General features: G+C 47.8%; 1 protein-coding gene across 3 annotated transcripts in view; it reads right to left on the reverse strand.

Moving 5' to 3' along the window:
• RRP12 (ribosomal RNA processing 12 homolog) overlaps positions 1-26,996 on the reverse strand; it is a 49,839-nt gene extending 22,843 nt beyond the window's left edge. For 2 of the 3 annotated variants that reach the window (XR_005779493.1, XM_040435412.1), the window contains exons 1-19: positions 26,768-26,996; positions 15,726-15,949; positions 15,420-15,503; positions 15,224-15,300; positions 15,028-15,133; positions 14,350-14,466; positions 14,114-14,252; positions 13,262-13,389; positions 10,523-10,621; positions 10,315-10,406; positions 8,996-9,107; positions 8,730-8,830; positions 7,437-7,551; positions 7,201-7,343; positions 7,001-7,125; positions 4,291-4,355; positions 3,307-3,469; positions 1,390-1,544; positions 1,211-1,272 (exon numbers count right to left, since the gene is read on the reverse strand). Coding sequence is in view for 2 of the 3 variants with exons in the window: in XM_040435412.1 (XP_040291346.1) it covers positions 1,211-1,272; positions 1,390-1,544; positions 3,307-3,469; positions 4,291-4,355; positions 7,001-7,125; positions 7,201-7,343; positions 7,437-7,551; positions 8,730-8,830; positions 8,996-9,107; positions 10,315-10,406; positions 10,523-10,621; positions 13,262-13,389; positions 14,114-14,252; positions 14,350-14,466; positions 15,028-15,133; positions 15,224-15,300; positions 15,420-15,503; positions 15,726-15,949; positions 26,768-26,906 (2,246 nt within the window). In the remaining variant the exon portion in view is untranslated. The remainder of the gene's footprint in view (positions 1-1,210; positions 1,273-1,389; positions 1,545-3,306; positions 3,470-4,290; positions 4,356-7,000; positions 7,126-7,200; positions 7,344-7,436; positions 7,552-8,729; positions 8,831-8,995; positions 9,108-10,314; positions 10,407-10,522; positions 10,622-13,261; positions 13,390-14,113; positions 14,253-14,349; positions 14,467-15,027; positions 15,134-15,223; positions 15,301-15,419; positions 15,504-15,725; positions 15,950-26,767) is intronic. The other variant, XM_040435413.1, reaches the window with a different exon arrangement.

Genomic DNA, 26,996 nt, shown 5'->3' on the forward strand with positions numbered 1-26,996 from the left:
TAACTTTCTCTACATGATAAATGCCACTTGCTGAAATGAGACAACCCCTTTAAGGCTGGATTCATACAGTGTTTTTCACTGCATTTTCATGTTTGTTTTTTTTAACAGCTGCGGTCAGATGTCTATAGCCAATTACTGCAAAGTCCACATACACAGCCCTTTTTGTGTTTGGAATTATTTTCAAAAAACAGCATGTTCTGGATCTGACTTTTCAAGGGGTTTGACACAGGCTTCTCTAGAGAACTTTTGCCAGCAAAAAAAATAAAAATAATAATAAATACATGTTTTAAATGCAACAACAAAAAAAAAAATTATATATTATTTTTTTTAAATGGGTTGTCTCATCTCGCCGTTACTAAGGTAAGTTGAGACACAGTCCCGACCAGGAACAACAGGGCGCTCTGCTGTTTCAGTAGCTCTCATTGCCGTGCATAAGAGCTACTGAAACGGTGTAGCAGAGCAAGCGATGCGATTTCCTTAACTCAAACACCATCGCTTGCCCTGCTACACCGTTTCAGTAGCTCTTATGCACGGCAATGAGAGCTACTGAAACAGCAGAGCGCCCTGTTGTTCCTGGCCGGGAGGTGGGTGGCACTACTTACCTTAGTAACGGCGAGATGAGAAAACCCCTTTTAACGTTTTTGAGGATTTTTTATCAAGTGTTTAAAAAACACAAAAAAAAATAGGGGGGGAAAAGGCAAGCTAAAGAAATTACCTGCTCACTGTCAACCCTATTCATATAGCAGACACCCCCAGATGATTTTGCTGGGGGGGGGCACGGCCACCAAGACATGGACAACTTGTGTCTGCCACAGAGGCTGCATAGTATAGCTCATAGGGAAGGGGGGGGGGGGGGGGCGGGCAAATAGCCCAAACAGGAGATATAGACCAGGGTAGAGCTGTCACCACTCCTGTCATGTCTGTTTTAATAAATAACTGCATTCGACCAAACTGCCAAGTGGGTGTCACCAGTTTGGTGGCGGGGACACCCCCCCCAACCGCTAACACCCAGTTGAAAATTCATTCCTAAACGCGTCTAGTAGGAATAAAAGAGGAATGGCACAACAGACTTGTTATTACATAAAAAAGACGTGTCAGGAGTGGTGTGGCGTCCTCGAAACGTCAAACGTTATACCTACCGTCACCCATGAGTGGGGAATATCCACTTTAAAAAGCACCAAATAAAATCTCCATAAAAACAGCCACTCACTTCTCGGCCTCCGTCTTTTCCGCCACCTTCGCACTGGCTTTCGCTAATAAATCACAGACCAGCTGTCAATGAAGCACAAGACAAATTGTAAAAACAGGCGACATAAAGGAGAACCCCCGCCCCAAGCACAAAAGCCTTCTGTGCAATGATAAACCCCCCCACACACGTTAACCCCTCACCTGCTGGTCTGTCACAGTCAGATAAGCCCGGATGGTTTCCATCACAGGCGCCTTGTGTGCGGCGCCCTCTCCTGGCGCAGGTGCTTTAATGTACACGTTGAATAATATCGGAAGGTAATTTTTGGCTAGTCGGCTCACTTCAGCTTTATCTGCCTCTGTCCCAAAATAAAAATGACTGTTAGCTCGAGCGGCGGATTGTCTGCGTTCCGCATGAGGCAGAGGGGATTTCAGCGTATTTGGCGATTTCCCCACACCGCGCTGCAAAGCGACAATAAGGAATGAGCAATGTAAAGCTCAAGACGAACTGGGAGTTCACTCTGTTCATTTAACCCTTTAAGAACATGGCGAGTTCCCTTGTTGCACTTTCATTTTTCATTCCTTGCCTTCCTGCAGCCATAACTTTTTTTAATTTTTCCGTTCACATAGCAGTATGAGGGCTTGTTTTTTCTTCGTAATGTCAATTGTGCACGCGGCGGTTGCTTTCCATTATGATGGGCAGCACATCCCCTGTTTACATGTATACAAGACGCCATCAGCTGAAAAGTGTTTGAGGATGGCATCGCTATCTACACAGGACCAAGCCTTCAGCTGATACTCACGCCGTGTAAAAGGCCCTTTAGTCATAGAGCCACCTGGCAGAACAAACACACCGCCTCCTGCTTTTTGCAATACAACACATGCAAGACTATGCAGGGCTCTTCTGACCTACCCATCTAAGGCTCCATTCACACGTCCGCAATTCTGTTCCGCATTTTGCCCATTCATTTCTATGAGGCCACACTATGTGCGGATCCGCACTTCCAGGTCCGCAATTCCGTTCCCGAAAAAAATAGAACATGTCCTGTTCTTGTCCGCAATTGCGGACAAGATTAGGCATTTTCTATTCTAGTGCCGGCAATGTCCGGTCCGCAAAATGCGGAACGCACATTGCCGGCGTCCGTGTTTTGCGGACATACGGATGTGTGAATGGACCCTAAAAGTCTATCACCAGATTTTCTTACTGAAGTCAATAGAGCTGCTTGAGGATTACACTAACTTCAATGGAAAAGCACGACAACAGACAAGAAGGTCCAAGTGTCGAAGAAAGGGGTAATCCCCAATGTACAGAAGGCATAATATGTGACACACCTTAAAGAACTGTCCGCTCTCCTTAGTCTTAGGCCTTTTGCACACGACCGTAGGTATTTTGCGGTCCGCAAAAAATACGGATGACGTCCGTGTGCATTCCGTATTTTGCGGAAGGGAACATAAGGCCCCTAATAGAACAGTACTATCCTTGTCCGTAATGCGGACAATAATAGGACATGTCCTATCTTTTAGCTAAACGGATATACGGAAACGGAATGCACACAGGGTACCACCCGTTTTTTTTTTTGCGGAACCATTGAAATGAATGGTTCCGCATACAGACCACAAAAAACAAAAACAAAAAACAAAAAAAAAAACACTGTGCAAGAAGCCTTAGTAACTATTTGCATTCTCCATGCAATAACAATTCTGGAGCATCTATTTTTATGACTAAGTTGTTCCGTTCCTCTGTTATTCCTGCTAGACGTTATGAATGAATTACCCAGAAATGGGCGTTACAAATTGGGGGGTGTCCCTGCACAGTCCGGCACTATCCAATCAGTGCTGCCAGTGTCATACTGTGCAGGGACACATCCCCAACTGGTAACAACCCAATAGGCCTTTATTGCAGACCGCTGGCAATTCATTCATAAACTTCTAGTAGGGATAATAGAGGAATGACGAAACACACAACAGCTCCAGAATTGTTACAGGGGGATTGCATGTAGTTGCCAAGACAGGCATGTCAGGAGAGGTGACAGTTCTTTACGAACACATCAGAGATGCTACATGAACAAGCGACGATCTGGGACAGACAGACATCACACATATGCGGCCGTCTTCTGGTACCTGCTTCGCATCCTTTGTTAATTAAGGTGCGCAGAGCTTGACAGGCGGTGAGACGGCGGTCTGGCTGGTCTAAGATGATCATTCCCAAAGTCTTTGCAATGTTCTTGAAGCAGGCAGCAACATCTGTGGGCCCGATGCAGAACCCAGGTAACATTGTCCAGATCTGAAACAACACACAATGATGCTTCTTTACCAACGTATCGTACGGTCAGGGCAATTCAAGGATCAGATCGTTTGGGGTCCCATTCCCTTACAAATCTGAAAGTACCCTGCACCACAGCTACTATGTGGAACTGAAGAAGCTGCCACGATTGCTCAGGTGCTGGGGCCTCTTTAAACAGCTGATCGGTGAGGGTGCTGAGAGTTGGACCCCCACCGATCTGATATTAAGGAACTATCCCAATGATAGACCACCACTAGCGTGAAGCTGGAACATCCCTACAACACGAGCAGCCACGTGACCAGATTAGGCTAGGATCACGTTTAGATATCCTATAAGGGAATTCACTGCCACATGTAGCAATCCCATAACATATACCTTAAAGCGGTGGATCACCCACTGGGGACCTTTTCTGCACACCCCCTCGCAGCGAGGATTGAGACGGTTGGAATCGTACTTGACTGGTTCCACCACTAGGTTCTGACTCCATCAATCCTCCTTGGGCGCCGCAGGTCTCAGACCTCCATGCGTCAACATCCGGGTTAACATGCGTCATGCAGCCGCTGCACCCAATGACTAACCGCAGTAGAGACATGTGAAGGAGCTGGAATCTAGCAGAGGAATCAGGTAAGTATGGTTCCCACATGGGGGGGGGGGGGGGGGGGTCTGCAGAAAAGGTCCCCAGGGGTGAACAACCCCTTTAAAAGGAATCACAAATGGGACCCGATCCAATAACCTTGATCAGATACCCACTGGCTTCTCAGTCTGCAATCACTGGCTTCTTATTGTCAGCCATGTTGCACACAGCGCATCCACATACTTACTTGCCACTGTAGTGTCTCATAGATCTTGGCCTCGAGGTTTCTCCCAGCCTCAGCAAGTTCACTGGCTATGAAGAGTTAACAGGGCAGATACACATTAGAGCTAGTTACACCAGGTCTTTATTAATTCCTAAGGAATATATACAATCAAAATTCATTTTAAAGAGCAAATATGCCCCATACAGATATAGTATATACCAGGGATGCTCAACCTGCGGCCCTCCAGCTGTTGCAAAACTACAACTCCCATCATTCAGCCTATCACCTATCAGCCTACAGCAGAGCATGGTGGGAGTTGTAGTTTTACAACATCTGGAGGGCCGCAGGTTGAGCATCCCCGGTATATACTCTGTCCCACATTAACAGAGAGGATCATTTCTGCCAATCTCTCATTACAACTAATGAAACAAGAGCTCCACAAACTGCTAGATCCCCTTAATTTGTAGGGATTGTCCGACTGGACTAGGGGTGCACCGGGTATCGAATTATCAATACCCAATCGACACTTTTGTACCCGGATCGATTCGATACCAGGATTTGCCTTTTCCTGCGCAGCCTAGTATCAGAGAACATGGAGCACGCTGCTCTCAGCGCACGCCATGTTCTCCTCAGCAGCACAGGGGAGAAGGAGGCAGTCTCTCCCTCCCCCATGTGCCGCTGCTACCAATGACAAGAGAGAGGGGCGGAGGAGGGGAGGGGCTGTGGTCACTGCGCCACCAACGAAGATAACTAACGTTTAATACAAATACAAATACAAATATAGGCAGAATCTGAGCTGCACCTGAGGGGTTAATTGCCGAGGATCGCAGCGTTCAGTCATAGAAGCTGGGTGCCGCCTGTGATTCTGCCGCCGGCAGCCGACGTCTATGACAGAGGCGCTGTGATCCGCGGCAATTAACCCCTCAGGTGCAGCTCAGATTCTGCCTATAGCCTATATTTGTATCGTTAAAAGTTAACCCAGATAATTATTAGATCAGTGGAGCTCCAACAGCTGGGATCCCTACTGATCAAGATTACGGGGGCCCCATTGCCCTCAGAGCCCGCTAAGGGTACCCATTCTCATGACTGGTGGTGGTCCCAGTGGTAGGAGCTACACCAATCTGTTATCCCTTGACCTGTGGATAGAGGATAACTTAACAACCGGAATACCCGGTTCTTTTATAAGACTATTCACTCAAACTGTCGGACAACCCTTTAGGCATGTAGTATGGGACCAGCAAGCATCTCTATACTAAGAAATCCAACACGTGGGGTGTTTTCTACATCATCGAAAATAAACATAGCTTTTCTATTTTTTGCCATTTCTAAGATCTCTGCTTGCTGTCAACAGAAAAGAACATTCTTCTTTCATCCAGAGGCTGAACACTAATCCTGACCCAACACTGCTCAAAGTTGAGATTTTCTACAATTGTATCCATTGAGCTGAAGACACACACAGCCTTCTCTCTTTCCTTGCTACAATGTATCAGTGCAGGTAGAATGTACAAATAATTGTCTAGACTGGATACAATTGTAGCAAATGCTCAACCGTAAGACCTATTGGTTCTAGCCTATGCCTATGAACGAGAATGTTACCAATCACTGACGGCAAGCACAGAACTTGAGTAGAGACAAAATTAGGATTTTCAGGATAGATCATCAGTATGTGACCGGTGGAAGTCCGACACCCGGGACTCCTACTGATCACCGGTTTAAGGAGTCTGTGGTGTTCAGGTGAGCGCCACGGCCTTCTTGCAGCGCACCAAGCACAGCGCCAAACATGGTATAGTGGCTGTGCTTGGTTTTGCAGCCCATTTGCTGGAATGGGACTCAGCTGAGCCTAGGTCATGTGACTGGCGAACATGGCAACACCGGCTTAGGAAGAAGCAGTGGAGCTCACCAGGGCGTCATGATCTCTTCAAACAGCTGAGTGCTGGGAGTTGAACCCCCACCATTCAAATACTGATCACCTATCCTGGGGGATAGAGCATCGGTATTTAACACTCAGAGAACCCCTTTAAAACCCACTGATGGAGATTTATCATGAGGGGGATTTTTTTTTTAGGGGAGTTTTGCTTGAGTCTCCATTACTGTACTTTGCACCAAATTTATGTTGTATCTGTAAGGGCTCATGCACATGACCGTTTTTTGTGGTCCGCATCCGAGTCGCATTTTTTGCGGCTCGGGTGCGGACCCATTCACTTCAATGGGGCCGCAAAAGATGTGGACAGCACTTCATGTGCTGTCCGCATCTTTTGACCCGCAAAAAAAAAAAAAAAATAGCATGTCCTATTCTTGTCTGTTTTGCAGTGAAGAATAGGCATTTCTACAATGAGCCGCTTCCATTTTTTGCGGATCCGCGGTTTCCGGACCGCAAAAACGGCACGGTCGTGTGCATGAGGCCTAAGTGTAAAATTTCTGTCTTCAGATCTTACAACACTCCTTTACTTTGTTACACTTTATGTGACCCTTTTAAAAAGTTGTGGATGATAGATCTGGCTCACTTTCCCAACTGGAGCAAGCGTCAGAAAAACCCCACAACATCGCTGCACAAATAAACCCCCCCAAACTCCACAAAGCCCTAATTTGAACCCTTCTTAAAGAACAGAATTCTAGAGTCCAGAGCTTCATAAATTCCCCCCAAAGTTGCAAAAATTTTCCATTATTCAAGGATTACATTTTAAAATGTTCCAAGTTTTCAACATGCACCAAGATCAAGACATTTCTGCAGCACCTCGTTTCTTTAGTTTTTCAGCCAGGGGCAGGAAATATCTTGCGAAGAAATCCAGCTCAGTGTTCTTCACGTAGTCCCGGATCATGGGCACCAGCCAGCTGCGCGGGAAGTCGGGGTTGTCCCTTCTGAAAGAATAGATCTTTATACACAGGAGTTCATTTCTGCTGTTAACCCTCCCAAGACCATAAGAAGACGCTTACTCGGTGCCATCAATTTGCAGCGGGATGGCTCTCAGGACCACCTCGGGTCCCATGCTCTCCACGGCCGCTCCCACCGCACGATCCAGCTCTCCGGTATGAGGGAAATGAGCAGATATCCGCAGGTCAGCGAGCGTCTGCAAGCACTGCAATGGACAATGGTCAGATGGTCATCGAGCACATGGGAGAAGATGTTACTGTATCGCCCTCTCATCGTGTCACTGGATACCGCTGATTACCTTCTTCATAATGGGGTGGCAGAACTTCCCAGCAACCTCAAAAAAGGTCTGTATGACCTGGAGGACGAAGGCCCAGGAGGCATGAAATTTGTACGATAGGCCATCTTCCACAAACCTGAAAAGATACACACAGATAACCAGTGATGTACTCACATGCCACAGCGGCGGCTCCTGTTATACGTAGCGACCATCTTGAAATGTATACGGCTTGTACTATATATTTATATAGAAGGCAGCACAGGGAACAGGGAAGGTGTGCAATAGGAGCGCAGGCATTGTAGCAAAAACTGAGGGGGCTTCTGGCTATGCAATGGGAAGGCTTTGGCTGACGATTTTTGCTTACATAAAATTTTGGTTGGCCATTGGATGGGGGAGGTGGACTATTACTGACACTGTGGGGAAGGAGATGGCGCCTGGCAGCTACTCACATAGAAACCAAGTCCCTGCTACCAAAAACATGGCTGCTTTCTACCAGAATCAGCTCCTCACCCGGACTTCTCTCCTTCACCCAGGCAGCCCCTCTGAATGCTCTTCCTTGCCCTGTGTCTCAGCTGCAATACTACAAACAGCGTGCATACAGGTGCGGTTCCGTTTTTGAAGGAAAAAAAAAACGCCATGTTTTTCCAATCTTGTACCACCCCTTTAAGAACATTGGAAGTCCTGAACATCTCTGCTTGCTGTCAGTAAAGGACAGCGGTTCTTGTTCACATTCAGAACATTTCACTGACATGGGTGTATAGCTGCAGTGAAGGCATATTCAGGGGAGCAGGATACTTATGACCTATCCTTATATCTCATCAATAGATGACCAGCCCCCCCGCCGCTCACCTGATTCAATCGCCCACGTTGCTCACCAGGCTGGTGATGTCACATTCATTGGTCACATGGCCTAAATGCAGCTCAGTCCCATTCAAGTAAATGGAAGTGGGCTGCAATACTAAGCACGGCCACTGTCCAATGTACGGCGCTGTGCTTACCATGCTGTGAGCAGACCTCAGCGCTCACCAGAGCACCGCTACCCTCTTCAAACACGAGTCAGACCCCTCCGATTAGATATTGCATTATATTAATGCAGTTTTTACAGGTGAAACTCCCACCGAAAACCATGGTATATATCCCAAGCTTTTTTCCTTCCCGATGGGTCCCCATTCATATGTGCTGAACTGTCATTTGCAGAACCGTCAGCAAACAACCCTGCCTCATGTGTGAACTCACTCTAAGAGCAGAGGGAGCGATATACAGTCAGATGTGAAAAAGACGAAGAACAGGCTTGTATGGGGCTGGGGGACTCACTTAAACATTTTATAGATGTGCCCAGCAGGTCCGGCTACTGAAGAGGAAGACACCGTTCCGATCTCTGCAATGTGGGGCGCAACACATTCTGTAAGAAGAGACTGGGGAAAGGGCAAACACAGAAGAGTTCATGAAACGCAAACGGCAGAACCATTATTGACCAGCAGTCAAACGGTTAAACAATCTTCATGAAATGTGAGATCTGAGGAGGCGTCACTGAAGAACCCGCTTGCGTTATTAACCCAAACCTATGACGGAGCACATACCTTCAATGTGCCAGCAGCTGCTGACACGACCTGCTTGTGGGGGGACAGGAGGCAATTCATGGACGTCGAGAAAAGACGAGGAAGGTGACCAAAACACAAGTCACTCTGCAATCTGCAAACAAATGAGACATTAGCACAGCAGACATTGCTCAAAGGCTACGTCCATCGGTCCAACCTCACTTATTTTTGCATTTCTTGTGACTGGCCTCATTCCTGTGGGATCGCCGCTACTGTGCAGACCAGGTCGCTACGTGTGTCGCCGTACCCTAAGATCTACAGTCTTTCTGCATATTTTAGCACATGTGGTTGTCTTAAAGTGTGTAACTGCAACCACTAAACGTGAGTCAGTGTCAAGTATTTTAACCATTTGCTCCCTAAAAATAAAATACTGTTTGCCTTTGTCAAAGAGGGATGAATCATTCAAAAATGTGACTCATGGTCACCACTGCTGTGTATTAACAGCACATGGTATCTGCCATCTAGTGGTGAAACACCAAACTACAGAACGTGACATTTAACTAGATAGCAACACAACTACGGGAATAAATTTAGATTTTTTTTAACGGCTTTAACGTTGAAGGCTTATCAATGTTTGATTGGTGAAAGTCTGACCTACAGGGCCCTAAAGATAAGCCACTGACAGGGACCGCACCTGCGCCTAGCACTGCGTATCATCCCAATCTCCACGCAGTCGAACCATGACGGCCCCAGGTGTGCATCACTCCAAGGGAAAAGCCTCTGAGGTGCGGTATTCACATTCAACCACTGCACCTGACGGATTAAGAGTCTGTGATTGGCATTATTAACAACTAACTGCAGATGGTGTTGAGCGAATCGAGCTTCACATCATAGATCCGAAGTCGATTCGTTCATACACTTTGTTTTCTGCATCTTTAAAAACATGTAACATTAGCAATCCGAAGTCGGGTTCGGTACGAGGTACAAAAGCAGACTTTGAATTCCGAATTTTAAATGCTTTTAAAGATGCAGAAACGAATACCCAATTCATTTATCGACTTCGGGTGAAACGAACTTTGCCTCCACGGAGCCCATACATTTGAATGCTGTATGGACACAGATCTCTGTACAGCATTAAAACGAATCTATGATCCGAAGCGCAATCCACTCAAGCCTAATCGCAGACATTACCCCCAGGTATCTGCTGTGTGAAACCTGCTCTGCCCTGGGAGCCATCTTTAAAGATCCGACATCCGCCGCACATGAACGGGGATGTCAGGAAGGAGTTAATGGCTTTTCCTGATGTTAGTCCCATAGATACCGATGAAAGACTATACCTCATACATAATTAGCTCCCTTACCGAGACAAGTTTACGTGAGCTTGCTCCATTACCGCCAGCCATGCCAGCAAGGGCTGCAAGTCGTTCTCATTGGGCAGGTAGTCATACAGAGCCTGTCGGAAAATTAAAATGAACCTATAGATCAGGTTGTATAATAATAAGCACACACCATTAGCTGCTGTACAACTGCACGTGTTACACGAGGTGAGCGAGCACTAAATATACTGACCGTGATGATCTGGGCATTGAGCTCTGCAGTCAGTGCTTGGGTGCTGGGCTTGGAGCTGAAGAGGGCATGAAAAGCTTGCATTGCACAGGCGGTGATGAACTGCAAAAAGGAGAAAAGAAAAGACCATATATTATAGTGATGTGTGGATACTCCACACTGTATACCGCAATATGCAGACACAATGACTCCCACCAGCCGTCAGCATTCATTCTTCCCACAGAAGAACATTCCCGGGCCCTTCATATCATCCTGACGCCGCTGACAGGGACACAATGTAAATAGGGATTTGATGTGTTACTTCCAGCTTGCCCCAGTTTCAAAATTCAAATCACCCCCCTTTCCCCAAAATGTAAATAAAATTATGTTAATAATAATAATAATAATAATAATAATAATAATACACATCACGGGCATCGCCGCATGCTAAAACGCACATACTATTAAAGGGAGTCTGTCATCAGCATTTCACTTTTTTAACCCTTCCCACAGCTCCCTAGCATGCTTACATTTAATAAAAACGTTACCTCTGGCATCAATCCCGGACTTAAAGAACCATCAAAAACGATCTTTCTACTAACTTGTTACTCCGCCGAGATCCCGTGCCTGCGCACTCAGTCCGTCTGCCGGCGCATGCGCACTGCGATGCCCATTCCTTGTATGGCATCACAGTAATTAATGTGCATGCGCCGGCTTTGCGTCGTTAGCCGGCGCATGCGCAATAGTTGCTGTGATGCCGTACAAGGAATGGGCATTGCAGTGCGTATGCGCCGGCCGACGGACTGAGTGTGCAGGCACGGGATCTCGGCGGAATAACAAGTTACTACAAAGGCGGTCAGAGGGAAAGGATGGGCGGGAGGAGGGTAAGAAGGGGTGGGGGACACAATGAGAAGGCTGAGCAAGCAGGGCACCTACGAATGTAACTCCGTCCCTGGGCACTTGCGAGCCCTCATTTGCATAAGTTATAAAGATCGTTTTTGATGGTTCTATAAGTCCAGGATTGATGCCAGAGGTAACGTTTTTATTAAATGTAAGCATGCTAGGGAGCTGTGGGAAGGGTTAAAAAAAGTGAAATGCTGATGACAGACTCCCTTTAAAATATAAAAATATTTATCCCATATGGAGAAATGGAAAAAAAAATATATATATGTCAAAATGGATGGCTTTTTGGTCATTTCACCTGGCACAAAAAATTAAATAAAAAGTGATCAGAAAGTCGTACACACCCTAAAATGGTATCAATAAAAAGTACAGATTGCCCCTCAAAAAATGTGCCCTAATTTTTTAAGGTTTTTATTTTTTTTCAGTATTAAAACACAAGGAAAACTATAAATGTGTGTTATCGTCGTAATCAGACTGAGCCAGAGAATGAAAGTAACAGGTCGGATTTACAGTATAGGGAACGTCGTAAAAACAAGACCGTTAAGACTGTTGCGGAATTGCATTTTTTTTTTCCAATTTCACACCATTTAGAATTTTTCAGCTCCCCACTATATGCAATATTAAATAACGGCATTAGAAAGTGCAACTTGTCCCTCATACAGCTAAGTGAACGGAAAAAAAATATATATATAAAAAAAAAAAAAAAAAAGGCCTTGGAAAGGCAGGGAGTGAAAACCGAAAACGTCCTAAAGGTTTAATGTTTCCCTAACTGGAGACTGCACATCACTGTGTAAAGTAAAAGGGTGGGCACCTGTGGAAAGACTAAGGCTGGGTTCACACGGGCGTTGCGGGAAAATGTGCGGGTGCGTTGCGGGAACACCCGCGATTTTTCCGCGCGAGTGCAAAACCGCGCATGTTTGGTACCCAAACCAGAACTTCTTCACAGAAGTTCGGGCTTGGGATCGGGGTTGTGTAGATTGTATTATTTCCCCTTATAACAGTTATAAGGGAAAATAATAGCATTCTGAATACAGAATGCATAGTACAATAGCGCTGGAGGGGTTAAAAAAAAATAAATAATAATTTAACTCCCCTTAGTCCACTTGATCGCGTAGCCCGGCATCTCCTTCTGTCTCCTTTGCTGAACAGGACCTGTGGTGAGCATTAATTACAGGAAAAGGACCTGTGGTGACATCACTCCGGTCATCACATGATCCATCACCATGGTAAAAGATCATGTGAAGGATCATGTGATGACCGGAGTGACGTCACCAAAGGTCCTTTTCCTGTACTTAATGCTCACCACAGGTCCTGTTCAGCAAAGGAGACAGAAGGAGATGCCGGGCTACGCGATCAAGTGAACTAAGGGGAGTTAAATTTTATTTTTTTTATTTTTTTAACCCCTCCAGCGCTATTGTACTATGCATTCTGTATTCAGAATGCTATTATTTTCCCTTATAACCATGTTATAAGGGAAAATAATAATGATCGGGTCTCCATCCCGATCGTCTCCTAGCAACCGTGCTTGAAAATGGCACCGCATCCGCACTTGCTTGCGGATGCTTGCGATTTTCACGCAACCCCATTCACTTCTATGGGGCCTGCGTTGCGTGAAAAACGCAGAATATAGAGCATGCTGCGATTTTCACGCAACGCACAAGTGATACGTGAAAATCACCACTCATCTGAACAGCTCCATTGAAATTAATGGGTCGGGATTCAGTGCGGGTGCAATACGTTCACCTACCGCATTGCACCCGCGCGGAAATCTCGCCCGTGTGAAAGCAGCCTAAGGGAGAACCCCAAATGGTTAAAGGGGGATCCATTGTCATATGCTAGGCTTAACTGGAGGAGACTCACCACGTGACTCAGGGTCATGACTTTCAGCAGGGTCTCGCAACAAGACTTCACTAAACTGACAGGGAAACACGGCAGCACGTCCTTCAGCAGGGTCAGCATGTGCAGGGTGGTGGTGGCTTCTTTGCTGCCTGAAGACAATGAAAATTTAAGGGTGAATTTTTATCACAGCAACTTCTATAATGTGACATGGTGAGCAGTAAAATGCAGCCAGGGTGTCTGATCAGGAGCAGCTGTCCTCCTCTCAAAATGCGTACCAATGTCCTTTCCAACTGCATGCCAGGTCCCAGTATGTAGTCCTTACCGTCCCTTTACGGTGCCCGCTCACAATGCATTAAATCTAATTGCCATGTAATTATACAGCATTTCGCAGCACACCATGGCTCAGCGGCAAAGTGCACGGGCAACCCTTAGTGTGGTTATCCAATAATTAATACTGATGACCTATCCCTCAGGATAGGTCATCGATATCAGATTGGCGGAGGGGTCCTCCACCAATCAGGTGTTAGAAGCCTTTTCCTAGGCCATTGTACATCAGTCACATTAACTAGTTGCAGCTCAGCCCCATTGAAGTGAATTGGGCTGAGCTGCAATACCAAGCAAAGCCACTTCACAACGTACAGCGCTGTGCTTGGAGAGCTGTCGGGACTCGGACCTTTGCCGATGTGATAACAGTGACCCATCCTGGGGATAGGTCATCATCATCCATTCCTGGATAACCCCTTTAAATGAGTTTCAAAGATGAGTAAAGCCGGGAGTCATGTAAGACAGGCGGCAGCTGCGCCCAGATCCTATTTTGCATTATCGCTTGTGATAAAATTAGGAATCATAACCCTCATTCTCCACATCACTTACCTCCAGACTTCTCAATTTCCTGGATACAAAATTTAGCTGTGGATGATGCGGCTGGGTGGTGAGCGGGGGCCGAATCGGAAAACATGAACTCGCTGCCCTTTAAGATGGAGCATACACCAAGTTGGGCAGCCTTGCGAATCTATTAAATCCACAAAAGCCACAACTTAGTAAACCACGCACGTTCTTGTCCCCTGTTTTGGCGTCACAGAGCACGGTCACCCTATGCATCATCTTACCTTTGGTTTTGCATGGACAGTGAAGCTCAATAACCCATGGTACACCTGCAGAGTGGACGGGTAACTCCACACAGAGAGGTCCTGCTTGCGTAACAATACAGCCAGGCAAGAGATGATCTGCAACCAAGAAATGTAACAGGTCAGTCCTATGCTGCAAACAGAAACGGTAAAATAATACTTTGGCGTCAGTGTCACATCTGCCGTAAAAGCAGAGCATTTCATTTCTATGGGGCACAGCACTGCTTTATCTTGCTTTGCCACAGCAACTTCCTACAGCTGCCACAAGAGGGAGCTCACTGTATACAGAGTCATACATTCTGACCGAATCCTGGACACGACCGGCCGACTTCAGTTCTGTTGCAGATCTGCCACAGATTTTCCTCCTTTGCAATGAACAGGGTGATACCTGCTGCCAATCCTGCAAATCTGCAGTGGAAAATAGTCACTGCATCTGTCCTTACCCTTAGAAGCAGATCTAGAACTGCCATCATTAAGATCGGTGGGAGTCGTCAAACCGGTGGGACCCCCCAGCAATCCTGGGAAAGGCCTGCCGCACTGATTTAGCACTGGGTCCGCTCAATCGTTGGTCCCTGCACAGTGGTACTATTCAAGTGAATGGCCGGAAGCAACACTGTGCAGGGAAAACCAGTGCGGAATCTGGAATATATTACTACTTACCCATCTAACAACAGAGACACTGGCAGTGTTGGTTTGGGACGCCAAGATGTCCATTAAAGCTTTGGACGTGTCGGAAAACTTCTTAATCAGCACCGGACCTGGAAGCCTGAAAGACAACATATCGTCAAGGCACAAAATAACGATTAGGTGCAATGGATTATAGTGTCGCAAAGATTTAAGGATAACCCCCACGGACCTCTTCATAACCAGATTGAGCAGATAGGCAACGGCAGCCAAAGACTCTGAGGACTCGACCGCTTCCAGGGTGGTCATCTATGAGCAAAACACACAGCAGATCAGAACCACCTCTGCATCACACCGACACATTGCAACATTACCCAGACGTCACACAGCTGACCCCCGCCCCTCATGGATGCAGGAGAAAGACTCACCAGGGCTGCAAAGTATTCTGTCTCGGTCTCGTTTCCTCCCTGGGAGCGGATCACTTCAGTCACAGCTGCCAGCACAGCGCAGATCTGAGGCAGGGCAAAATCAGACGTTAGTGGAAAGTGATATGTGATCCACAGAAGGATATGGCCTATAAAAAGGTATATGGAGAAGGTTGTCCTGATGGAGACAGTCAGCAAGGCATCTCTCCATTCAGGGCCTAACGCATCTGTAGTAAAATCCGAGCAGGGCTTTTTATACAGCACGAAACAGCTAGTGGGCCACAAAGAGCTCATCCAGGACGTTCCTACCTCTTTATGAGCCGCCGAGTTGGACTCCCAGTACCTCTGCACCTTGCCAAAAGTAACATTGGTGCAGTCGGACAAGCCGCTCAGGAAGGTGGCCCCCGACTTTTCTGTCACACCCATTTCGGCGTCCTCCTCCATGTCTTCATCGGGTTTCTTCTGTATGGAGAACGTCCCGGACTGGAGATCATTGTGGAGCTTGAGTGCGTCTACCGTCAGGTCACTTTTACCTGGAAGGAGGGCGGCAAATCAGAACAAGGTCAGGACTGCACAGATGGACGGACGACTTCACATGCTTAAAAATGCCCGCGCCCCCAAACCTAAAACGGTGCGAGCTGAAAACAGGACAGTCTGTGCTGGAACGTTTAGAGGGGGCAATGCACAGCTTCACAAGCAACGTCATTGCTCCAATGCATCGAAAAACTAAACATGGTCCCACCTCTGAAACCTGCGCCTGTCTCCAGAAAAGGGCCCCGAAGTGAAGGGAGAGCACACTGGGCATTAGGGTCGTCACCATACCAAAATTTTGATTCAATTTTCATACCATAAAAAAGTACTGCGATACTAGATACCACGCGAAAAAAATAACACCAAAAAGGCCGCGTGCATTTCACATTTTATGGAACGTCCGGCCCATAATAGAACAGCCCTATCCTATATTTTGGAGGGACAAGGCAAATTGCGATTTTATTTTTATTTTTTCTATTTCTGCATAGGAGATATATTTAGTATTTTATTAGTTCAGACTTTTCCAGACGCAGCGATACCTAATATGTTTATTTTTTTATTATTTATATATTTTATGTCAAATTGGGAAAGGGGGTGATTCAAACTTTTAATATTTTGTTTTTTGATATTTTTTTTTCCGTTTTATTTAATAACTATTTCCCCCCTTAGGCTACTGTCACACTGGCGTTTCTGGGTCCGCTTGCGAGATCCGTTTCAGGGCTCTCACAAGCGGCCCAAAACGGATCAGTTCAGCCCCAATGCATTCTGAATGGATAAGGATCCGTTCAGAATGCATCAGTTTGGCTGCGTTTGGTCTCCGTTGCAGTTTTTAGACGGTCACTAAGACGCAGCCTTTTGGTGACCGTCTGACTATGCGGAGCCAAACGGATCCGTCCTGACTTACAATGTAAGTCAATGGGGACGGATCAGTTTTTCACTGACACAATATGGTGCAATTGAAAACGGATCCGTCCCCCCTTGACTTTCAATATGTCAAGACGGATCCTTTTTAACTTAGACTTTTTTTTAATGAATAATGCAAACGGATCCGTTATTAACGGATACAAGCGTCTGCATTATTTGTGCGGATCCCTGTGTGCAGATACAAGACGGATCCGCACATATCCTGGGATCTTTCAATCCCTTGTCCTATTCTCCCTGATAGAGCTCTATTAGGGTGACTAGGACCTCACACTGTCCCTGCTGCCCCGTGCATAGTACACACAGCAGCAGGGAGGTTACCATGGCAGCCAGGGCTTCAGTAGCGTCCTGGCTGCTATGGTAACAGATCGGAGCCCCAGGATTACACTGCCGGGGCACTGATCGTAAGCTGCCACCAAAGGAAATACTTAGGGTGGGGGGCACCAATGATAATAATAGAGTGTGGGGGGCTGGACTGTTGACCAATGCATATAATTAACCTCTTAATCAAATGTATGTGGCGGGTTCCGGCTCTATCACACAACCAGCACCTGCCCCGAATGACAGGGCACGGCAATCTGCCGAACAGTGTCTATCACCGTGCCCTGTCATTGAGGGCAGGTGCCGGCTGTGTGATAAAGCCGGCACCCGCCGCGTACATTTGATTAAGAGGTTAATTATATGCATCAGTGGCGCAGTGGCCTCTCCCACCATCCCTTTAATCCTTTCATTGGCAGTGCAGTGGCCAACAGTCCCTCCTATTTTCGGAAGTCCCATACCAGTGAATGGAGGGGCGGCTGGGCATGTGCCGTGTCCTCTCCATTCACTGCTTCAGGACTCGCAACGGCACAAATCTCACTGGTACAATGGAGTCCAGGCTGTTCAGCGCACTGAGCCTTTTCTACACTAGATATAATTGTGCGCACTTCTCAGCCGAGAGCAGGACTAGATATACTGTATGGAGAAAAGTACCGGGAAGCACCTCTTAAAGGGGTCGTGCAGCCAGTAATACTGATGGATTATCCATAGGTCACCTATATCTGATTGGTGGGTGTCTGACTCCCAACACCCCTGATGGCCCGCTGTTTGTGCGAGCTTTACTTCCTCCTCAATATTACGCTGCGCATCGTCTCGCTTGCAGCAGCGGCGCAGTGTCGCGACTCGTGCTTGTACCAGTGAAGGATCGCCGAGTGCTGAGGCGCATATTTGCATAAAAGTCACCGACGTTCTGCCGACTCAATGCGGGTCAATCAAAGATCTACTTATTATACTGGTCATTGATAGCTTGTGCACCGCCAGAGGAACCGCCTAGTTTATGACAAGGATCAGGCCCCATCACAAGGCCTCTTTCACACGGGCTTGTGCGCCCCCTTAGCCGTATTGCGGAGCACATTTGCGGATCCGCAATACACGGGCGCCGTTCCGTGGGCATTCCGCATCACGGATGCGGACCTATTCACTTGAATGGGTCCGCAAATCCAGAGATGCGGAACGGAACTCTACAGAAGCACTACGGAGTGCTTCCGTGGGGTTTCGTCCCGTACTTTCGTTGCGCAAAAAGAACATGTCCTATCTTTTTGCGGAACGGCCGGATCGCGGACCCATTCAAGTGAATGGGTCCGCGATCCGCTGCGGCTGCCCCACGGACTGTGCTCATGCATTGCGGGCCGCAGCACGACCACAGAGCGCATACGTCCGTGTGAAAGAGGCCTAAATGAAATATCGTCGCACAGGCATTTCAAAAATTGCAAGAATGGGTCTTACGACTTTTTTAGGCCAAAAACTGGCGTAAGGATGTTAGTAAATAACCCCCCCAAGAACTGTCGAGTCCAACCCTCCTCTGTCATTAAAAGGGTTTTCCGAGATTTTCTTTTACTGATTATCTATCCTCTGGATAGGTCATCAGTATCTAATCGGTAGGGGTGAGACACCCGGGACCCCCGCCGATCAGATGTTGGGAAGGCACCACATTTCTGTGAGCGCTGCGGCCATCTCTCAGCGCCGTACATTATATAGCGGCTGTGCTTGGTATCGTGCTCTGCCCCATTCACTTCTATGGGGCTGAGCTGCTCCTAGGCCATATGACAGATGAAGGTGTCATCACTCGGCCTAGAAAACAACATTGCTTACCGGTAATCGTTTTTCTCGATACCCATGACGGCACCCTGTGCGACTCAGGACCTCCCATCAGGACAGGAAACCTGAGAAGATAAAAAGGACACACCTCCACACAACACCAGTAGAAGAAATAAATTGTTCTCCGGAGAGAAGTGACAAAGGGTTAAAAACCCCCTTTTTTTTTTTTTTTTTTTTTTTTTTTTATATCTATATTACGTCATATAGACCTGGCAAAAAGCCATCAACAAATATATATATATCTGCTTGGGAAGGGAAATATCGGGTGCCGTCATGGGTATCGAGAAAAACGATTACCGGTAAGCAATGTTGTTTTCCCCTCACCCATGACGGCACCCTGTGCGAGATAAACTATAAGTAGAACCTAGGGGGGGGCCACAGCCTGAAGGACTTTCTCTCCAAAGGAAGCATCAGAATGGAGCTGTAATCTGTAATGTTTAAGAAAAGTATGCGGGGAGCTCCAGGTAGCCGCCCTGCAAATCTGGGCTAACGATACATCAGCTTTCTCAGCCCACGAAGTAGACACCGCCCTCGTAGAATGGGCCCCAAAACCTGAAGGGGGGGGGAGACCCAGGGAAATATAAGCTCTAGCTATGGCCTTCTTCACCCATCTAGCAATAACCCCTCGGGATGCTTTTTTCCCCCTATTTCCTCCTAAAAACTGAATCAGGAGGTTCTCGTCCTTTCTCCAAGGAGCCGTAACATCTAAGTAGACTAACAAGCATCTCTTGACATCCAAGCAATGAAACTTTTCCTCCAAGCTATTGGAGGGGTTAGGAAAAAAGGAAGGCAACACAATGTCTTGGCTCCTATGAAAATCGGAGACAACCTTGGGAAGAAAAGAAGGCAAGGGCCTAATAACTATCTGGTCATCCTGGATGATCGTATAGGGCGGAAATGCCGAGAAGGCCTGGATCTCCGATATCCTCCTAGCCGAGGTAATAGCCAGGAGGAAAGCCATCTTAATGGATAAGATGTCAATGGGAACCTCTAGTAAGGGTTCAAAGGGTCTATCGGTTAGGGCCGTCAAGACCCTATTTAGGTCCCAAGGAGGGGAAAGAGGTCTAACGGAAGGACAGATTCTGGCAGCGGCAGAAAGGAAACGCTTGACCCACGGGTGGTTTGCTAATTGGAAGTCAAAAAAGTAGCTCAAGGCCGACACCTGAACTTTTAAGGTGGAGGCCTTGAGCCCTTTGTCTAACCCTGCTTGTAGAAAGTCCAAAACCTTAGGGATTTCAGGAGGACTAAATGGATCAGGGCTAGAACCCAAAAAGGAAGAAAAGACATTCCACACCCTATTATACTTCCTAGCTGTTGACGCTTTTTTGCTACCTAGAAGGGTGGAAACAACTTTGCTAGAAAGCCCTCTCTTCAACCAGATGTCCCTGTCAATCTCCATACTGCCAACTGAAGAATCCCCGGATTGGGATGCCATACAGGCCCCTGGGAGAGTAGATCCTCCCTCGGAGGGATCACCCAGGGAGGGCCCCTGGCTAGACTTAAGAGGGTGGGGTACCAGATTCTCTTGGGCCACTTTGGGGCTATCATGATTATGGTGGCTCCCTCCGTCCGTACTTTTTTCAGAACCTGCGGGATTAGGGAAATAGGTGGGAAGGCATAGCCGAGTTCCTGGCTCCAATCCTGAGCCAGACTGTCTACCGCTGTAGGATTCTCTGTGTAATCTAGGGAGAAGAACCTCTTTGTCTTCCTGTTCTTCCGGGTGGCAAAGAGATCTATAGTTGGGGTCCCAAACATTGTTACAATCTGGGAAAAAACTTCCTCGTTCAGACTCCACTCTGCCTGCCTGAGTTCTACTCGACTTAGAAAATCGGCCACCGTGTTCTCTTTCCCTTTCAAGTGTATTGCGGATAAGACCAGGTTCCTGTCTTCCGCTATTTTGAAAATTTCCTGGCAGAGGAAGATTAGGGATGGTACTTTTGTCCCGCCTTGATGATTTATATAGGCCACTGTTGTTGAATTGTCCGAGTAAAATACCAACTTTCTGTTGGAGACCTCTGGAACTGCCACCTTTAGTACTCTTTCTACCGCCTTGAGCTCCTTGTAATTTGACGTGCAGACCCGGGTTTTTAAATCCCATCTTCCCTGCCAGTATTTTCCTTCTGAATGAGCTCCCCAGCCCCACGGACTGGCGTCTGTCGTTATCAGCATGGGTTCTATGAAGGACCAAGGCATTCCTATCGAGAGGTTCTTCTCGGACGTCCACCACAGAAGGGAGTACCTTGCTCTGGAGGAAAGATGAAATTTTCTCTCTAGTGTTTGTGGAAGACCATTCCAAATCTTCAAGATATCTGACTGTAACGGTCTCGTGTGGATCTGAGCGAATGGTACGGCTGGAATTGTAGCCGTCAGGTGCCCCAGTACTGCCATCGCTTCCCTGATGGAACATTGGAAGGACCGGAAAAGGAACCAAACATGCTCTATTGTCGAGGACACTTTCTTCTGAGGGAGGAATGTCTTCTGAGCCGTAGAATCTAGCTGCATTCCTAAAAAGGTGCAAACTTGAGAAGGGGTTAGACAAGATTTTTCTTGATTCATTTTCCACCCCAGATCCTTCAACAGAGAGCACACCAGGGCGAGCTCTGCTTGTAACTGCTCCCTTGTTTGGGCTATGAACAAAAAGTCGTCCAGATATGGTACTACTACTATCCCAGATGATCGAAGGAATGCCACCATCTCCGACACGACCTTGGTGAAAATTCTCGGGGCTTGAGAGACCCCAAACGGCAGTGCCCTGTATTGTAGGTGCAGAAGTTGGCCCCGTACTTGGACAGCCGTCCTTAAATACTTTTGGGAGGAAGAGTGAATTGGGACGTGATAATAGGCATCCTCTAGGTCTATACTTGCCATCCAGCAACCCTGGTATAACAGGTCTAAAGTTGTCTTTATAGTTTCCATCCGGAATTTTTTGTATCTCAGGAATTTGTTTAGACGCTTTAGGTTCAGAATCATACGAAAGGAACCATTGGGTTTCTTTATTAAAAAGAGTGGGGAGTAAAACCCCCTGCCCTCCTCCCTCCCCGGGACCTGGCAAACCACTCCTTTGTCCAACAATAACTGAACCTCTCTCTCCAGAACTGTGGATTTTAGAGGATCCTTTGGAGTTGGAGTGTGGGTGAAAAAGACTTGGGGATAGGAGCGGAACTCCAACCTGAATCCCTCCGCTATCCCCCCCAAAACCCACTTGTTTTGGGTGACGTTCGCCCAAGCCGGGAGAAAGGCAGAGAGTCTCCCCCCAACCTGGAGTCTGGCGTCATTGCTTGTCTTTTGGTTTGTTATCCTGGGATTTAAACAGGAAACCGCTAGTTTTTCTTGGAAATCTATCCCTTTCCTTCCTATCATAGGGCTTACCCCTCTGTTTTCTAAAGCCCTGCTGGGGTTTACGAAAAAAGGGGGGTTTTTGAGGGACAGGAAACCCTTTTTTCTTGTCAGATGCCTTCTCCAAGATGTCATCCAGGGAGGATCCAAACAATCTATCACCCTCACACGGAAGGGCACACAGCCTGGCCTTAGACCCCTGGTCACCCTTCCATGACCTAAGCCAAATGGCTCTTCTAGCCGCATTTGTCATAGCTGAGGACTTGGCAGCAAAGCGCATAACATCCGTAGAAGCATCCGTTAAAAAATCTGCCGCTTTAGCAAAGGTGGGAAGAGAAGCTAAGATTTCCTCCCTGGGCTTTTTTTCCCTCAGATGTTTCTCTAGCTGTTCAATCCACAATCTTAAGGACCGGGATACCCAAGTGGCTGCCACTGCGGGTCTAAGACAAGTAGCGGAAGTTTCCCATGCCCGTTTAAGGTATATATCTGCTTTCTTATCTAATGGGTCCGACAGGCAACCCAGATCATCAAAGGGGAGGGCAGATCTCTTAGCTATCTTAGCGACTGGAGCATCTACCGTAGGAGCCCTATCCCAGCTGGAGGAAACTTTCTCTTCATAAGGATATTTCCTTTTCACCGAGGAGGGTAAGAAAAACTTTCTATCAGGATTCTTCCATTCTCTATTGATGATCGCTTGCATGTTATCATGAATAGGGAAGACCCGATGTTTTTTAGGGCCTAATGCCTGAAAGGCCTGGTCCGCAACTGATCTGGTCTGCTTAACTTCTTCTAATTGCATGGTTGCTCTGACCGCTTTTAATAACGGCTGCGTGTCCTCTGGGGAAAAGAAGGATCTCCCTGAATAATCTTCATCCGAGGAGTCCGAATCACTAGACAATAGTTGTCCGGATTCTCCGCCATCTTCGGAAGAGTCCAACTCAATACTGTCGTACTCTGTATCCTTTCCTGGTTTATCTGGGGACCTGGCACGGCTCTTACTGAATGCTTTAAAGGACGCCTTAATAATAGATTTCATGGATTTAGTAAGGGTCTGGGATTGCTCTGCTACCAGATTATCTATACACGCTGAGCATAACGCCTTCTGATAAGATGCAGATAGGGGCACTTTACACTCCGCACATTCCTTGTGTCTTGTCTTAGAAGATGATTTTTTAGGTGGTTTAGGGATCTAAAAACAATCATAAGAAACACCATATTAGAATAAAAAGGAACGCTCTCACCCTGAAGCTTTTCCTTTTTTCCCCATCCTCAGACCGGTACCGGACTTGCAGGCCTCAAGGGTTCCTGGGGTTCAGCGCGTCCTTCTGTAGGCTCCGACATGATTGCCCAGGATCGCTACGTGGCACATCCAAATTGTGCCCCAGCTGGCTGCCTGAACCTGCCGCCGTATTTGTATTTTAAAGGACGCGCTCCGGCCTCTACTTCCGGGTCCTGCACGGGCTAAGCCCCGCCCCCCCCCGACGTCATCTCCAGGAGACGGCCCCGCGCATGCGCATAAGCGCACGGACGCGCGGGCGCCATCTTGGAACTGGGCAGAGCGAGGAAGAGCATGGGGAGCCGCCTGGACACGGCCACAGCGGCTCCCCGCAGGGCCGGAGAGAGGGCAAGCGCAGGCAGACTTATGGGGAGCGGCTTCCGGCACGGCCACAGAACTACCGCTCCCCAGGGATAGGACTTCCCACGGCACTCAGCCACAGACCTTCCCCAGCTCCGGTGTCTTGGAGGTACGTCTTCAGCAGTGCTGCTTCTCAGGATCTCCCATCCGGAGGACAGGAAACCTGAACTGGTGTTGTGTGGAGGTGTGTCCTTTTTATCTTCTCAGGTTTCCTGTCCTGATGGGAGGTCCTGAGTCGCACAGGGTGCCGTCATGGGTGAGGGGAAAAAGCGGAGACACGGCTGCGGCACTCGCAGGACCCCCGATGCGAGTATGGATTTGGTGAATGTCAGGAGAACGTTATGTGCCTGACGCCATTGTGCCGGCTGTAAAGTTTGGTGGAGTAGGGATAATGCTGTGGGGTGTTTCTTAGGGCTCGGCATACTAAGCATACACTTCAGCACTAAGGTATTTTGGGCAATTCTTGCTGCCAACTTTGTGGAAGGTTCTTTTCTGTTCCAGCATGACTGCGCCCCAGTGTACAAATGGAGGTCCATAAAGACATGATTTGGGAAGGGGGGGGGGGGGGGGGGGCAGTTTGATGTGGAGGAACTTGACTGGCCTCACGGAGCCCAGACCTCAACCAACGCCAGAACAGAGACTGCGAGCCCGACCGTCTCCTCCAACATCAGTGTCCGACCTCACAAATGATCTTCTGGGTGAATGGGCAAAATTTCCCACAGACGCCATCCAAAACCTTATTAACCAACTCCTTATTAAAGGTCTATAGATGTAGAAGGGGATGTCATAAAAGGTCCTGTCAGTGTACATATAGTGTACAGGGCCTATAGATGTCACAGGGGGACAAACCTACTTTCAAGACCTCCCCTCTATTAGTCAGAGGGAAGAACCGCTAGAAAGAGCAGCTTCCACCATGTGGAGGACACACTGTGATCATGCTGTGTAATAGCATGTCTTCTTAAAGAATTGTAAGCCCCCCCCCCCCCCCCTTCCAGAGATCACAGCTGATATCAGGGGGTCTGAGAAGACAGACATGTAAATCAGTTGATACTTGGGCGGCTTCAAGTTTAAAGGGGTTGTCCTTCATTTCAGCAAGTGGCATTTAGAAAGTTAATACAAGGCACTTACTAATGTATTGTTATTGTCCATATTGCCTCCTGTGCTGGCTGGATTCATTTTTCCATCACATTATACACTGCTCATATCCAGGAGTTCTGACCACCCTGTAATCCATTAATGGTGGTCGTACTTGCACACTATAGGAAAAAGCACCAGCCCATGTGCGCTCCAAGTGTCGGCCGACACTTTTTCTATAGTGTGCAAGCACGACCACTGCTGGATTACAGGGTGGTCGTAACCATGGAAACGAGCAGTGTATATAACATGATGGAAAAATTAATCCAGCCGGCAAAGGAAGCAATATGGACAATCACAATACATTAGTAAGTGCCTTGTATTACCTTTCTCTACATGATAAATGCCACTTGCTGAAGTGAGAGACAACCCCTTTAACTATCATTTTCAAAAACGTTTGCCATTTCATAGCGCCCCGTCAAAACCATTGATCGGTAAAGGTCCAGCTGCTGAGACCCCCACAACGCGGTGGCAGAAGCGCTAGCTGAAGACTGGCTCAGAGAAAGTCCAGAAACCCATCTTCAGCTCGTGGACACGCACTCCTCCTCCTTTCTTCATTGATCTGGGGTGGTCTCAACACGCGGACCCCCTTACTGATCAAAACTTGTCACAGGTCACTACGACAAGGAAACATTTTTTGTAAACTATCGCTACACCTTAATGGCCATGAACACTTTCTGGGGCATTCTAATATGATTACATTTTACTCATTTCGGGCTAAAATCATTTTTTATTAAAAATATTCAGCTGTTTCTTAGAACAGGGGAAGTGTTGAGCGAACCTGCGGTTTCAAGTTCGGGTTATCTAAGAATTCTGTTACGGATTCCGCTACCACAGACCATAAGTTACGGTCCGTGGTAGCGGAATCCATAACGGAATTCTCAGATAACCCGACCCTTGTACGCCGAACTTGAAAACATAAGTTCGCTCATCCCTATACAGGGGTTAAAAATCCCAGTGCGCTGTAATCTCGCCCATGCGCCCTAGTTACACTGGTCCGGCCCGCGCGGTGTCCTGGCAGCATGCGCCAGCTGTCCGCGCACTTGGCTCTGCTGAGCGCTATGGGCCCGGATGCTGAACTCCAGAAAGGAATGAACAGACGCAGTCTTCTACAGACGTCCACTCTCGCTGACAGAACCAGGTCCCATGCGGGAGACCCCCAGCACACACATTAGCATTCATATCCCCCGCGAGGGATAAACCATTTAAAGGGGTGTTTCAATAACCTGTTTCCTCCCTATGCACAGGATAGGAAATACCTGCCGGACCACTGGGGGTCCTAACAATGCAACCGCCTCGGAGGTCTCACGTGCCACGTATGGCTGGGGTGGTACAGACTATTATGGGACGTCTGTGAGCGCTGTCCCCGGCTACAGCCAGCAGAGCCATAGAGCGGAGGTGTGCATGCTGGACCTGACCCGCCTCTCCATGGGACCCCCGTTCTCATGATCATGGAGAGTCCCAGTGATCAGACCCCCAGTGTTATTCTGTGTGCCAGCTGTACGAGCGTCAGATCATCAGGACACCTCTGAATGTAAACAATCCATGTTGCCATTCACTGACAGTAAGCAGTGATCTGTAAAATTAGCTGACGAAAGTCCCATCTATCTTGCGGACCGGTGCCGGTCTCTGTCCCAGCACGGCTGTCTGTCCTCACCTGAGGGGCGGCTGAAGAACCGGCTTCTCGCAGCTTCCCGGTGCCGCTTGGCCTGTGGGTTGGATTCGCTGCTGTGTCCCTTCTTCCAGCGCTTTACTTTCCCGGCGGTACCGGAGCGGAGCTTCCCCGTCTTCCCCATGATTTCTGAGGACTACCTGTCCTCGCCGTATCCACGTGCGGCCTCCAACACACAGCGCTCACTTCCGGGCACCAGCTCTATGGTGCCAGC

Source organism: Bufo bufo, chromosome 6, assembly GCF_905171765.1.
Source record: "Bufo bufo chromosome 6, aBufBuf1.1, whole genome shotgun sequence".
Lineage (NCBI taxonomy): Eukaryota > Metazoa > Chordata > Amphibia > Anura > Bufonidae > Bufo > Bufo bufo.